General features: G+C 43.8%; 1 protein-coding gene across 2 annotated transcripts in view; it reads right to left on the bottom strand.

Annotated features, from left to right (window-relative positions):
- MAP2K2 (mitogen-activated protein kinase kinase 2) overlaps positions 1–15637 on the bottom strand; it is an 83976-nt gene that overhangs the window by 21681 nt on the left and 46658 nt on the right. For both annotated transcript variants that reach the window (XM_044282612.1, XM_044282604.1), the window contains exons 4-9: positions 10555–10701; positions 7968–8097; positions 7506–7630; positions 7163–7376; positions 6983–7047; positions 3631–3692 (exon numbers count right to left, since the gene is read on the bottom strand). In XM_044282612.1, coding sequence (XP_044138547.1) covers positions 3631–3692; positions 6983–7047; positions 7163–7376; positions 7506–7630; positions 7968–8097; positions 10555–10701 — 743 coding nt within the window. The remainder of the gene's footprint in view (positions 1–3630; positions 3693–6982; positions 7048–7162; positions 7377–7505; positions 7631–7967; positions 8098–10554; positions 10702–15637) is intronic.

Here is a 15637-nt window from a genome sequence, read left to right as displayed (position 1 = left end):
GGACTGTTTAAATACCAGTGAACCAGGAAATTTATTGGGCGATTCATGGATCAAACACCCGTTGTGAATTTTGCTGTTAAGCTCCTTGTTAGAGAACAGCAAGTTGTGCAAAAAGTTCTGAAACATTGAACAGTTGGACTTGTGCATTCAAGTTGAGAGAAGGCCACATTAAGTTCATCATGGAATTTGAAAACGAGCCAAGTATCCCTAACTTTTTGCGAGTAGTGTTACAAAGTAAAAAGTCCGGGAACGCAAGATCACACATAATGCCATGCAGCCAGCCAATCCGCAGATAGCCATCCCCTGTGATGCCACAGCCTTATAAAAGCCTTATTCTCCGCAGTCTCTGCTATTTCACTGGGAGCATAGGGAGAGCCATGACAAGCACTCATGCGCTAGGGACAGTGTGGCTACAAAAAGAATATTGGAGAAAGCTTGTTCACCTACTGCACCATTCATACTTAATCTGTTCTGATATACATAGTCACACTTGCTGTGCGTCAGACTTGGTCTCAGCAGGCGGTCTAATATGTTGCCATGATTATCTTGTTCACCTGCTGCAGCATTCATACTTAATTGTATGTAGAAAAACGGACAGTATAAGATTATATATATATATATATATATATATATATATATATATATATATATATATATATATATATATATACACATACATACACACAGTACAGACCAAAAGTTTGGACACACCTTCTCATTCAAAGAGTTTTCTTTATTTTCATGACTATGAAAATTGTAGATTCACACTGAAGGCATCAAAACTATGAATTAACACATGTGGAATTATATACATAACAAAAAACTGTGAAACAACTGAAAATATGTCATATTCTAGGTTCTTCAAAGTAGCCACCTTTTGCTTTGATTACTGCTTTGCACACTCTTGGCATTCTCTTGATGAGCTTCAAGAGGTAGTCACCTGAAATGGTTTTCACTTCACAGGTGTGCCCTGTCAGGTTTAATAAGTGGGATTTCTTGCCTTATAAATGGGATTGGGACCATCAGTTGCGTTGTGGAGAAGTCAGGTGGATACAAAGCTGATAGTCCTACTGAATAAACTGGCCATCATTACTTTAAGAAATGAGGGTCGGTCAGTCAGTCTGAAAAATTGGGAAAACTTTTAAAGTGTCCCCAAGTGCAGTCACAAAAACCATCAAGCGCTACAAAGAAACTGGCTCACATGCGGACCACCCCAGGAAAGGAAGACCAAGAGTCACCTCTGCTGTGGAGGATAAGTTCATCTGAGTCACCAGCCTCAGAAATCGCAGGTTAACAGCAGCTCAGATTAGAGACCAGGTCAATGCCACACAGAGCTCTAGCAGCAGACACATCTCTAGAACAACTGTTAAGAGGAGACTGTGTGAATCAGGCCTTCATGGTAGAATATCTGTTAGGAAACCACTGCTAAGGACAGGCAACAAGCAGAAGAGACTTGTTTGGGCTAAACACCACAAGGAATGGACATTAGACCAGTGGAAATCTGTGCTTTGGTCTGATGAGTCCAAATTTGAGATCTTTGGTTCCAACCACTGTGTCTTTGTGCGACGCAGAAAAGGCGAACGGATGGACTCTACATGCCTGGTTCCCACCGTGAAGCATGGAGGAGGAGGTATGATGGTGTGGGGGTGCTTTGCTGGTGACACTGTTGGGGATTTATTCAAAATTGAAGGCATACTGAGCCAGCATGGCTACCACAGCATCTTGCAGCGGCATGCTATTCCATCCGGTTTGCGTTTAGCTGGACCATCATTTATTTTTCAAGAGGACAATGACCCCAGACACACGTCCAGGCTGTGTAAGGGCTATTTGACCATGAAGGAGAGTGATGGGGTGCTGTGCCAGATGACCTGGCCTCCACAGTCACCGGACCTGAGCCCAATTTTTTTTTTTTTTTATTAAATTCTTTTTCATTTTACTTCATGGAGTGCTGCCCGTTTTTCTACATACAATTAAGTATGAATGCTGCAGCAGGTGAACAAGATAATCATGGCAACATATTAGACCGCCTGCTGAGACCAAGTCTGACGCACAGCAAGTGTGACTATGTATATCCGAACAGATTAAGTATGAATGGTGCAGTAGGTGAACAAGCTTTCTCCAATATTATTTTTGTAGCCACACTGTCCCTAGCGTATGAGTGCTTGTCATGGCTCTCCCTAAGCTCCCAGTGAAATAGCAGAGACTGCGGAGAATAGGGCTTTTATAAGGCTGTGACATCACAGGGGATGGCTATCTGCGGATTGGCTGGCTGCATGGCATTATGTGTGATCTTGCTTTCCCAGACTTCTTATTTTTACTTTGTAACAAGTGTAGCCGCCATTTTAGAAAAACAAAACAAAACACTATTTCGTTAGACATAAGCGAAGTCGCTTCGCAAAAAAATTCATCATAATACTGTACAGAGATTCGACTCAGTACAGTATTAGAATGCAAGAGCTCTAGTGAACCAAAGTAAGAAATTCACAAAGTCGCATGAGACTTCATTGAATAACTTTGTTAATTATTACAGTGAAAAACTTTGGAACCGAACTCAGCTTCAGTTCCAAGGTACCACTCGGAACCGAAACAGAGTTCGGTTCCATGTTTTGGAGTAGTTTTTCACTGTAATAATCAATGACTGAAGTTATTCAACAAAATCTCGTGCGACTTCGTGAATAACTTACTTCGGCTCATCAGATCCCATACATTCTAATACTGTACCGAGCTGAATCTTCGTATAGAATAACAATTTTTTTTGCGAAGCAGCTTCGAATGTAGCATCTGAAGCTCGCTTCGCTCATCTTTAGTTACCGCGAAGCGTGAGGAAATTTGGATTAGTGGTGAATCAAATTTTTCCTAAACTTCGGATCGAATTCCAGTTCGATTAGCTTAACACAAGTGACAATAGAAATGATTGTTGAGAATTTAAGTTTTGTGTGATGTATTGCATCATTAAAGGGGTATTCCTATCACAGACAATGGGGGCATATCGCTAGGATATGCCCCCATTGTCCGATAGGTGCAGGTCCTACCTCTGGGACCCTCACCTACAACAAGAACGGAGCAGGGAGAGCTATGGCTGGAGGACCCTGGATTTCCCGGAGTCCGTCCACCACCAAGCGCTGCTCCCCTGGAAGTGAATGGGAGCGCACCACGCACGCGCGGCCCCTGCTCCCATTCAATTCTATGGGGCAGACTGAAATAGCCGAGCCAGCGCTCTGCTATTTTAGGTGGCCCCAAAGAAAAGAATAGAGGGCGGTTGTGCATGTGCAGTGCACCCTCCGTTCATTTCCCTGCTCCGTTTTCATTGTAGGTGAGGAACCTGCACCTATCAGACAATGGGGGCATATCCTAGCGATATGCCCCCATTGTCTGTGATGGAAATACCCCTTTAAATGTCTATGCCAGGAATCAGCAACCTTCAGCACGCCAGCTGCTGTGAAACTACAACTCCCAGCATGCACACTTTGTTCTTCATGAAAATGAAAGGAGGGTTCTGGGAGTCATAATTTGAAAACAGCTAGTGCACTGGAGGTTGCTGATCCATGGTCTATGCAATGTTTGGAAGTAATGTTTTTCAGTGTTCCATCCACAGGAGTCTCTTAAAAACATATTGTGTACTTTACTTACCATTTATGTACAAAGTCTTGAAAATCTGCTGTAAACACTCCAGAAGGGAGCTTAGGAGGGGGCTACATATGAAAAAGACAAACAAGATAAACACACAAGTAATTTAGGCATACATTTATATATATATATATATATATATATATATGAGTCTAGGTCACTATTTTTTATGTTACTATTGCCCCCTGTTCCCCCACTGTCAGCACTCAAAGATGTGCTGAAATACTTTCTATAGACTGCTGCGTTGTGCTAAAATAATGGAGAGCATACACAGCAGTACCAACAATGCATTTTAGCGTAGCTTTGAGCATTGACAGTGGGAGAACAGGAATAGTAGGAAACGAAAAAACAAAAAAATTGCTATCTGCTATCTGTGGCCGCAACACAAAAGATAGGTCATGTCCTATAGTTCGCCGCAACATGTGGACCACGGAACCATTGTAGTCAATGGGACCACACTGCATGCACGTGGACAGTATCCGCTGTTTGCAGACCCCAAAACACTTAGGCCTCTTTCACACTTGCGTTGTCCGGATCCGGCGTGTACTCCACTTGCCGGAATTACACGCCGGATCCGGAAAAACGCAAGTGTACTGAAAGCATTTGAAGACGGATCCGTCTTCAAAATGCTTTCAGTGTTACTATGGCACCCAGGACGCTATTAAAGTCCTGGTTGCCATAGTAGTAGTGGGGAGCGGGGAGCAGCATACTTACAGTCCGTGCGGCTCCCGGGGCGCTCCAGAATGACGTCAGAGCGCCCCATGCGCATGGATCATGTGATCCATGCGATCACGTCATCCATGCGCCTGGGGCGCCCTGACGTCACTCTGGAGCGCCCCGGGAGCCGCACGGACGGTAAGTATGCTGCTCCCCGCTCCCCACTACAGTTTACCATGGCTGCAAGGACTTTAGCGTCCCGGCAGCCATGGTAACCATTGAGAAAAAGCTAAACGTCGCATCCGGCAATGCGCCGAAACGACGTTTAGCTTAAGGCCGGATCCGGATCAATGCCTTTCAATGGGCATTAATTCCGGATCCGGCCTTGCGGCAAGTGTTCCGGATTTTTGGCCGGAGCAAAAAGCGCAGCATGCTGCGCTATTTGCTGCGGCCAAAAAACGTTCCGTTCCGGAATGGAAGACATCCTGATGCATCCTGAAGGACGGACTGTCCATTCAGAATGCATTAGGATAATCCTGATCAGTATTCTTCCGGCATAGAGCCCCGACGACGGAACTCTATGCCGGAAGACTATAACGCAGGTGTGAAAGGGCCCTTCGTCGTATAAATTCCCCCCCAACACTGTCTGACTTGTATTCTGCATCTAACACCAATTTCGTTGAGGAGAAAAAGAGCAATTTTTCACTAATAGAATAAAAATTGTTTCTATTCCCTTACACTATTAATTTTTGCAAAGTGATTTAAAAGCACAGTGTCGGTTTAAGCCCTGAGAAATAGCAAACTGCCTATAAAAGCTCGGTCACAGGCAGGCAGTAAAACTTCCAAAGATTGCAAAAGTATACAATTGAAGACTATGTTATAAGCAACAAGGGATAGATATAGAGATCTATCTATTTTATAAAAGCACAATATAATATTTTTTTTTTATTTTTATTCAAATCAGTCCCCTCCCCTTTTGTGAAGTTAACATATATTTAGGGTTGTCACAATACTAACATTTTGATTCTATTTTGATACCATAAAAAAAAGTTGATACTCAATACCACGTGAAAAAAATTAACACCAAAAAAAACTGTTCACCACATAAGAGATATTTAATATTTTAATAGTTCACACTTTTTTGGGCGTGGTGATATACAATACATTTAATTTTTTATATGTAAAATTGGGAAAGGGGGCAATTGAAACTTTTAGTATTTTGGTGTTCATTTTTTTTACTTTTTACTTACTAACTATTAGGCCCCTTAGAGGCTAGAACCTGGGAACCTAATCCCTTGTCCTATTCACCCTAAGGGCCGCTTCACACGAGCGGATGCCTTGCGTGGCATCCGCTCCGTGACAGAGTGCCAAGACCCGCTGCAGACTGCAGAGGCACGGGGCAGTAACATGACTGTTAATGCTCCGTGCCTCTCTGTGATCTCTTTACTACGAAATCACAGTGACAACTGTGATTTCGTAGTAAAGAGATCACAGAGAGGCACGGAGCATTAACAGTCATGTTACTGCCCCGTGCCTCTGCAGTCTGCAGCGGGTCTTGGCACTCTGTCACGGAGCGGATGCCACGCAAGGCATCCGCTCGTGTGAAGCGGCCCTAATAGAGCTCTATTAGGGTGAATATGATCTTACACTGTCCCTGCTGCCTGGGCTTTGCGCACATGGCAGCAGGGAACTAACCATGGCAGCCAGGGCTTCAGTAGAGGGATCAGAGCCCCGCGATTACACTGCTGGGGCTCCGATCAGAACTACCACTGCACCACCAGTTTAGAAGAGGGGACCCTGTGGCCACTTCCACCAATGAATATAACAATGGGGGGGGGCATCTGTGGCCACTGCGCCACTAATGATTATAATTAACACATTAATTTAAGTGTAGGCAGCGGGAGCCGGCGGCGGTATCACATGACCGGCACCCGCCCTCTTATAACATGACACTGCGATCCCCGGCAATTAACCCCTCCAGGGATCGCAGCACCCCGTCAGAGTGAGGCCACCGGGTATGTGACATCGCCGCCGGCACCCGCTGCCTACACTTAAACTACTAATGTGTTAATTATATTAATTGGTGGCGCTGTGGCCACAGCCCCCCCAACCCCCCCCCTCCGCAGTACTAAACTCCCATTGGTGGCACGGGGGGGGGGGGGGGGGAGGGACTCCCTCCTCCACTGTGCTGCTCAGGAGAACATGGCATGCGCTGAGAGCAGCACGTGCCATGTTCTCCAACAGAAACCAGGCAGCACAGCCTAGTATAGTTGAATAGTAAGACCCGGTATCATATTGATCCAGGTCTAAAAGTATTGACTGGGTATTGAAACTTTGATCCCCAGTGCAACTCTACATATAATAATTAAACAAATTACCGTAACTGGTAACACTGCATCCGAAAATGTCTAACTTAAAATATGTATCACTTCACAGTGCATACCATAATGGAAAAAAAAATAAAAAACAAATGTGAACAGAAAAGTAAAGTTATGGTTATTGGAAAGGAGGGATGAGAAAATAAAAACACAAAACAGAAAATTTGCATTGTCCTTAAATTACTGTGTTAGAGGCTACATTTGGTATCTCCATGGTATATTCAATCAAAATATCAGATAAAATAGCTAAGCATGTGCTACAATATTTTTCTATAGGGATGAGCATTTACATTATGCATATACATGCCAAGGACACTTGCCTCATTTACAATATAGTCCAATAGTTCAAATATAGCCATAGCTGGTCGGCTGTCCATACAAGGACCTATAAAAAGGGAGATAAAGGGCCACGTTAGAGAAATTACTTTTTTTTTTTTTTTTTAAAGATAATAGTAAGAGTACACGAGACCGAGAATTGCGGCTTGCATAAGCCAACCTACCACTAATGGGTCTGCCAGGAGGCCTTGGACGAGGGGAAATGCTCTGAGATTCTCCATCAGCTCCATCCACTACAGGGCGTCCAAATATGGCTTCCAGCTCTTTACCATCTGGTGGTGGTATAGGGTATCTTCCTATTGAAAGTTCTACCAGTGACAGACCCATACTCCAGATATCTGACTGTACAGAATAATGAGTGCCCTGCAAGCGTTCTGGCTGATTAGGGGGAAAAAAGCAATATATACGAATATGCTGACTCCATTACAGAAATTCTAATGGCCTATAATGCAAACAGAGTTCTGTCTGCACAAACAAGGTCTAATTTTGAAAGAAAGACATACTTACAGACATATAGGACCTGGTTCCCACAAAGGAGTTGGCCATGGAGTCAATGAGTTGCCCACTAACACCAAAGTCACACAGTTTTATCTCTCCTCGAGAATTCACTAGTATGTTAGAGGGCTTCACATCTAAAACACAAAGAAAACTGTATTCAACTTATTAAAAGGGAACTTGTCACCAGCGACCTCCCTATCAAACTGTTAGCATAGACACATAGCTGTGGTTCACCTGATTAAAACATTGTTTCTTTTGCTGATCCAAGGCTCCATTCCTGAGTAAATTTTTCATAATATGCAAAATAGGCAATGAGGGCTTAACTGCTGCTTTTGTTGCACCCAAGCTCTACTTCTTTCTGTGGAAAGCCCCTCCCTGGCTGCTTTGATAAGACAGAGCCAGGCAGTGACAAAGCATCTGCGCTATATAGGCAAAGAAAACCGTGGAGTGCTTTTTTAAGCATCTCATTACCTCTGTGCATGATCTGGTGTTTTTCTCTCAGGTAAGCCAGCCCCCGAAGAACTGCAATGCTGACTTTTCCTAGAATTTCTTCTGGTATACGGTGGGCTTCTTTAAGAACTTGGTCCAGAGATCCTCCATCCTGTTGGCACACACTTTAGTGTTACAGCAGACAAACAAGCTATTTTCATGGAAGCTAGTACAAACCAAGACTGGTGAAGTCCTTCCTATTTTATCATTTTCTAACAATGCTAGAAAAATAAATAAAATCACTGGAATCCGGTTGTGCTAAAAAGGTCCCTACAGTTTATGTTCGCACATGCACAAGAGGCACAGTATGTTTCACAGTTATATGGTCTGCATGATTAAAATAGAAGATATGTGCATCAAGTTACCTAGGACGCATTCAAGTTTTATTTATACCATACCAGAACCAAGTCAGCAGATGATACAGTGCGGATAGGAAAATTATCTGCATTGTCGCAAGAGCAAGTCCTCCACTTAATTGGGTATGTCCACACAAGATGTATATGCATGTCATGTAAATCTGCTGCGTAATCGCATATGGAAAATCCACAGCATTTTACAGTATTAGCAAAGTAGGTAAGAGTTCTGACCAAAACCGGAGACTCCACAGATGAATCTGCATAAGCTGACCAGTGGTACAGATTTTAAATACATAACATCTTAATTTATGGCGTGGGTTTTCGGGGTAGATTTCACAATTTGCTGATTTTTTGCTGAAGTAAATCCATAGCATATCAGTCCCATGTGGACATAACAAAAGTCTGCAAAAACTTTCATAACGGAGGCCAAGTGATTTGCAGCATTACCACATTTCTTAAAAGGGAACCTGTCATCAACTTTATACTGCTGTTAGTATGGGCAGCATAAAGTTGATGACAGGCGAGATGATTTCAGTGATCTCTTTTATAAGCTAAAAGTAAGTGGTTGCTAAGAACCAACATCACAACCTTTGCAGACTAGGCCTTAAAAAGAGTCATGGCCACCTGAGAAGACGCATGGTTGTTCATGAATTCCTGCTCTCCCTGCCCACCTGCTGATGATAGACAGTCTTCTACCTAGTTTTCTCCCTCTCCCAGATGGGTGGGGAGAGCAAGAGATTCTGAATAACCATGACTTCTCAAGTAGATTTGACTCTTTTCAAGGGATGTTCTGCAACGATTATAATGCTGGTTCTCTGCAACCACTGACTTTTAGCTCATGAGCGACACACCGCTGAAATCAGCATTTCTGTCACTATTTTATGCTGCCCTTAGTGAGGTCAGCATAAAGTTGATGACAGGTTCCCTTAAAATGTTCCCCCCCCCCCCCCCATCTCAGACACTGGGGGCATATCGCTAGGATATGCCCTCAATGTCTGACAGGTGCAGGTCCCACCTCTAGCACCCACACATATACTTAGAACTGAACCTGCAAAGTCCCGGAGGGCACACCACGCATGCACGGCCGCCCTCAGTTCATTCCTATGGGAGCTCTGAAAATAGAAGAGCGGCACGCTAGTTTCATAAGTCCCACTGAAATGAATGGGAGTGACCACCGCTCCATTCACTTATATGGGGCTGACCGAAATAGCCTGCTATTTTCAGCGCTCTCATAGGAATGAATAGAGGGTGGCAGTGCATGAGCGGTGCGCTCTCCGGGACTTTGCAGGCTCTATTCGAAGCATAGGTGCAGGTACCAGAGGTGGGACCCACACCTATCAGACATTGGGAACATATCCTAGCCATATAACCCCAATGTTTAAGATGGGAATAACCCTTTTAAAAGGGACATTATTCATGTTATACAATTATAGCAAAAAAATGTAGAGGTAAATTTAATGCGGGTCTGTTACTAAACTATGCTGCCCTGACCAAAACAATAGTGTCATTTAGTTAAAGGGAACCTGTCACCAGGATTTTTTGCATAGAGCTGGGGACATGGGCTGCTAGATGGCCACCAGCACATCTGCAGTACCCAGGTCCCATAGCTCTCTGTGCTTTTATTGTGCTAAAAACAGTTCTGATCGATATGCAAATGACCCGATATGTGTCCTGTATCCGGAGAGGAGTCCAGCGGAAAGGAGCCCAGCACGCTCCACGTCCTCTGAATCTCCTCCTTGCTGGCTGATGTCAGAGCTGGAGCGCCGAAATCTCGCGATGCGCAAGCTAGCGCATGCGTAGTTTGTTCCCTGTGCTGATGCCAGCACAGGGAATGAACATGATGCCGACGCTGCGCATGCGCTAACTCGCGCATCGTGAGATTTCGGCGCTCCAGCTCTGTGACGTCAGCCAGCAAGGAGGAGATTCAGAGGACGCGGGGCGGTGCTGGGCTCCTTTCCGCTGGACTCCTCTCCGGATACAGGACACATATCAGGTTAATTTGCATATCGATCGAAACTTTTTTTAGCACAATAAAGGCACAGAGAGCTATGGGGACCTGGGTACTGCAGATGTGCTAGTGGCCATCTAGCAGCCCATGTCCCCAGCTCTATGAAAAAAAATCCTGGTGACAGGTTTCGTTTAATAGCAGCTAAAAATGTTCAAGGCACAAAGATCATTAAGGTGCATCACTTTTGACATGCAACTTCTTTTACCATGTGCTCCATGCAGATGCTGATCTCTCCATCACTGTAAAAAGCACCATAGAAGCCAACAATATACGGAGAGTTACACTCATGCAGGACTTGTAGCTCTCTAATGATCTGATTTCGGATTGCAGGTTTGATTTCTAGGTGAATCAGCTGTTGGAAACGAAGAAGGTATAACACTTTACTGGAACATGCATGAAAAAAAGATATTTTTTTAAACGTGTCAACGACTGACTTGAATGTGTGTCTCCAAATGGGGAGCGCCATAAACCAGTTCTAACTAAGGTTGTAGCGGGTATCAGCGAGAGAAAAAAAAAAAAAAAAAAAAAAAGTACTTTCTCCCCTGTGCTGCTGAGGGAACATGGCTGCGCAGCCTACTATCAGTGAATGGCAAATCCCGGTCTCGAACCGATACCAGGACAAAAGTATTGATAATTCAATACCCGCTACAACCCTAGTTAACCACGGATCGCAGCACCCCTTCCCCCAGTACTAAAAACATTAGTGGCAGTGGTCACAGGGTCCCCTCTCCTCCTCATTGGTGGTGCAGTGGCAGCTTCTGATCGGAGCCCCAGCAGTGTAATCCTGGGGCTCTGATCAGTTACCATGGCAGCCAGGACACTACTGAAGCCCTGGCTGCCGTGGTAATCTCCCTGCTGCTGTTTGTACTATGCACAGGGCAGCAGGGAGTGTGTGAAGTCCTATTTACCCTAATAGAGCTCTATTAGGGTAAATAGGACAAGGGATGAAAAGATCCCAGGTTCTAGCCCCTAAGGGGGCTAATAGTTATTAAATAAAAAGTAAAAGAATAAAATAAAAAACAAACATCAAAATATTAAGTTTAAATCACCCCCTTTCCTAATTTTACATATAAAATTTAAAAATAAATGAATAAAAATATTACATATCGCCACGCCCAAAAAACTGTGCGAACTATTAAAATATAAAAAATATATACATACATACACACACACACACACACAGATAGAGAGATTATGGGCCAGACGCTCCATAAAATGGGGAATGTATGCGGCTTTTTTGGCGTTTTATTTTTTCCGTATGGCATAGAGTATCGCAATACTTTTTTATGGTATTGAAACAGAATCAAAATTTTGGTATCGTAACAACCCTAGTTCTAAGGCCCCTTTCACATGAGCGTGACGGATTAGGTCCGGATGCGTTCAGTGAAACTCGCACCATTTTGCAAGCAAGTTTAGTCAGTTTTGTCTGCGATTGCGTTCAGTTGTTTCTGCGTGGGTGCAATGCATTTTGATGCGTTTTTCACGCGCGAGATAAAAAACCTGAAGGTTTACAAACAACATCTCTTAGCAACCATCAGTGAAAAACGCATTGTATCTGCACTTGCTTGCAGATGCAATGCGTTTTTCACTGAAGCCCCATTCACTTCTATGGGGCCAGGGCTGCGTGAAAAACGTAGAATATAGAACATGCTGCGTTTTTCACGCAACGAAGAAGTGATGCGTGAAAAAAAAAAAAAAAGCTCATGTACAGAGACCCATTGAAATGAATGGGTCAGGATTCAGTGCGGGTGCTATGCGTTCACGTCACGAATTGCACATGCGTGGAAAACTTGCTTGTGTGAAAGGGGCCTAACTGTAATGAACAAAGCAGATTCTGAGCAGCATACCCAGGCCTAGCTCCAACCAGTCAATTACCTTCCTAAACCTTCACATACACTTTATTAAAATCTGCTCTTAAAGGGAACCCGTCATCAACTTTATGCTGCCCATACTAACAGCAGAATAAGGCCCCTTGCAGACGAGCGCGTCCGGATGTATTGCATCTGCGATCAGGGAGTAGGTACGCAATTGCAGCCAGTTTTGACTGCGATTGCGTTCCGATGTTTGGCTTTTATCGTGCGTTTTGCATGCGCAAGAGAAAAAAAAAAAAAAAAAAACTGGTACCCAGACCCGAACCCAGACTTCACTGAAGTTCAGGGTTGGGATTGGTGTTCTGTATATTTTATTATTTTCTATTATAACATGGTTATAATGGAAAATAATATCTCTAATTCTGAAAGGTCCATTGTAGGGTAAAAAAAAATTAAAAATTAAAAAATTAAGTAACTCGTCTCATCCACTTGATCGCGCAGCCAGGCTCGTCGTCTTTCTTCTTCTTGCAGGACCTGGCTAGAAAAGGGCCGTCTGACATCTTCGCGCTCACCACGTCACCGATAGTCCTTATTTCAATTTTTTTAACCTCACAATGGACCTTTTACTTAGCATTCTGTATCTGTATTAAGAATGCCATTATTTTTTCAGAAAATAAAGTAAATGGGGTGCCGGATAACTCCCTCGTCTCCTTAGCAACCATGCGTGAAAATCACTTTGCATCCGCACTGGCTTGCGGATGCTTGCGATTTTCACACATCCCCATTCATTTCTATGGGTATTGCTTTGTGTGAAAAATGCAGAATATAGACCATGCTGCGATTTTCACGCAACGCACAAGTGATGCGTGAAAAATCACTGCTCATCTAGACAGCCCAACTGAAGTGAATAGGTCCGGATTCAGTGCGGGTGCAATGCGTTCACCTCACGCATTGCACCCGCACAGAATTCTCACCCGTGGGAAAGGGGTCTAAAGTAGAGATAGGCGAGTTTATTACAGCGGTCTGTCATTTGAAAGTTAAAAGTAAGTAGTTGCCGAGAACCAACATCACAATTAGTGATGAGCGAACTTCTGTTTTAAGTTCGGCGTCTAAAGTTCGGCTTCCGGTTAGCGGAGAATCCCGATATGGTTCCCGACTTCCGTTGTGGTCCGTGGTAGCGGAATCAATAATCGGCCATTATTGATTCCGCTACCACGGACCACAACAGAATTCGGAATCCATATCGGGAACCATATCGGGATTCTCCGCTAACCGGAAGCCGAACTTTAGACGCCGAACTTAAAACAGAAGTTCGCTCATCACTAATCACAATCATTGCAGACTGGTCCTGGAAAAAAGTCATGGCCACCTGAGAAGAGTCATGGTTATTCATGAATTCCTGCTCTTCCTGTGCACCTGCTGATGATAGACAGTCTTCTACCTAGTTTTCTCTCGTTCTGTCTGGGAGACAACTGCCAATCATCATCGGATGGGTGAGAGTGCAGGAGATTATGAATAACCATGACTCTTCTCAGGTAGATTTGACTCTTTTCAAGGCCTGGGCTGTAATGATTATGATGCTGGTTCTCAGCAACCACTTACTTTTAGCTCATGAGTAACACACCACTGAAATCAGCATTTCTGTCACTAATTTATGCTGCCCTCAGTCAGGTCAGCAAATTTATGCTGCCCTGAAGTTCAGGCACATACTGTACTTTGCAACCTGTACTTCTGCACTGAGTGCTGTACAGGCCAGAGCGTACATAGTTTTACCAGCGCTGCTCTTCTCAAGCCTAGCATAGAAGTGTCTGGTTGGCTCCCTGGTAAAAATCAATAGCATTTGCAGCTTTAGTGGAGCAGGCACAGGAAGAGCAGCAATGTGCCCTGCACTCACCCCACTCTGCATGCAATTAGAGTGGACCGAGCAAGATGAGCAGTGCTGGCACAGGCAGGAGCAGCAATGCTCCGGTCCGTACAGCGCTCAGTCCCGCCACAGCGGAATCTATACAGTACACAGCGATGGACAGGAGTCCAGTTCGCAGATTTTTTTCCCAGCTCCTCCTGCACTGTATGCAAGATTAAATGATTGAATTAGAATGTGCAACTTGCCCTGCAAAAAACAAGCCCTCATATGGCTATGTAAATGTCAAAATAAAAAAAAAGTTATGTCCCTGGAAAGACAGGAAGTGAAAAACAAACATAAAAATCTGAGGCTGAAAGGGTTAATAAAGTACATTTGAAGGTTTATTGGTTATTAAACTGGCTGACTTTAGACATGTACTAATGTCAGCTGAAGCTAATAGTCTCTGTGGTTCTGTTTTTGTGAAGAAAAAACTTTTATTGTATGCAAATTAACCTCTAAGAGCAATGGGGGTGTTGCCCCTGTTCTCCCTCATCATGCTGACTGACAGGGCCAGGCAGGATGGTGTGCACACTGCCTGGCCCTGTCAATCAACATGATGAGGGTGCAGGCAGTGGAGGAACAATGTTAGATGTGCTTCTACACCAAGACATGATGTAGTACTGCTACAGGCAGGGAGTAGCCAATAGCAGGCTGCGATGGGAACGAACCTCCCTAGCATCTCGGCAACGCTACTGGCTAAACCCAACATCGCCGAATGTTTTGATCCGCGCAACAGGGAGATGTAGCTGTGGCCGTGCAGGCATCAGAAGAGGTGCGGGTGTCGGGGAGCGAGGCAAGTATAAACTGTGCGAGGGGCCTGGGCATTTCGGGGGTTTTCTAGGCATGTTCTGTGACCTGTGCAGAAGTCATTGTACAATGAAAGAATAGATCAGCTGTGACAATCGCCTATTGAGAATGGTGGATCCTGTCTTATCTGTCATTCTAATCCTACCTGTAATTACATCACGTCTGTGTATTGATAAGCAGGGAACTGCAGTAAAGTGATTTTTAGGCTTAGTGGCCACTGCAAAATAATAAATATATATATATATATATATATATATATATATATATATATATATATATATATATATATATATATATATACACATACATACATACATATACATACACACACACATATATACACACACACACACACAGTTGCAAGAAAAAGTATGTGAACCCTTTGGAATGATATGGATTTCTGCACAAATTGGTCATAAAATGTCATCTGATCTTCATCTAAGTCACAACAATAGATAGACAGTCTGCTTAAACGAATAACACACACAGAATTAAATGTTACCATGTTTTTATTGAACACACCATGTAAACATTCAGAGTGCAGGTGGAAAAAGTATGTGAACCTCTAGACTAATGACATCTCCAAGAGCTAATTGGAGTGAGGTGTCAGCCAACTAGTCCAATCAATAAGATGAGATTGGAGGTGTTGGTTACAGCTGTCCTGCCCTATAAAAAACACACACCAGTTCTGGGTTTGCTTTTCACAAGAAGCATTCCCTGATGTGAATGATGCCTTGCACAAAAGAGCTCTCAGAAGACCTATGATT

Source organism: Bufo gargarizans, chromosome 1 (assembly GCF_014858855.1).
Source record: "Bufo gargarizans isolate SCDJY-AF-19 chromosome 1, ASM1485885v1, whole genome shotgun sequence".
Taxonomy (NCBI): Eukaryota; Metazoa; Chordata; class Amphibia; order Anura; family Bufonidae; genus Bufo; species Bufo gargarizans.
This window is presented reverse-complemented; position numbering and strand designations above follow the sequence as displayed.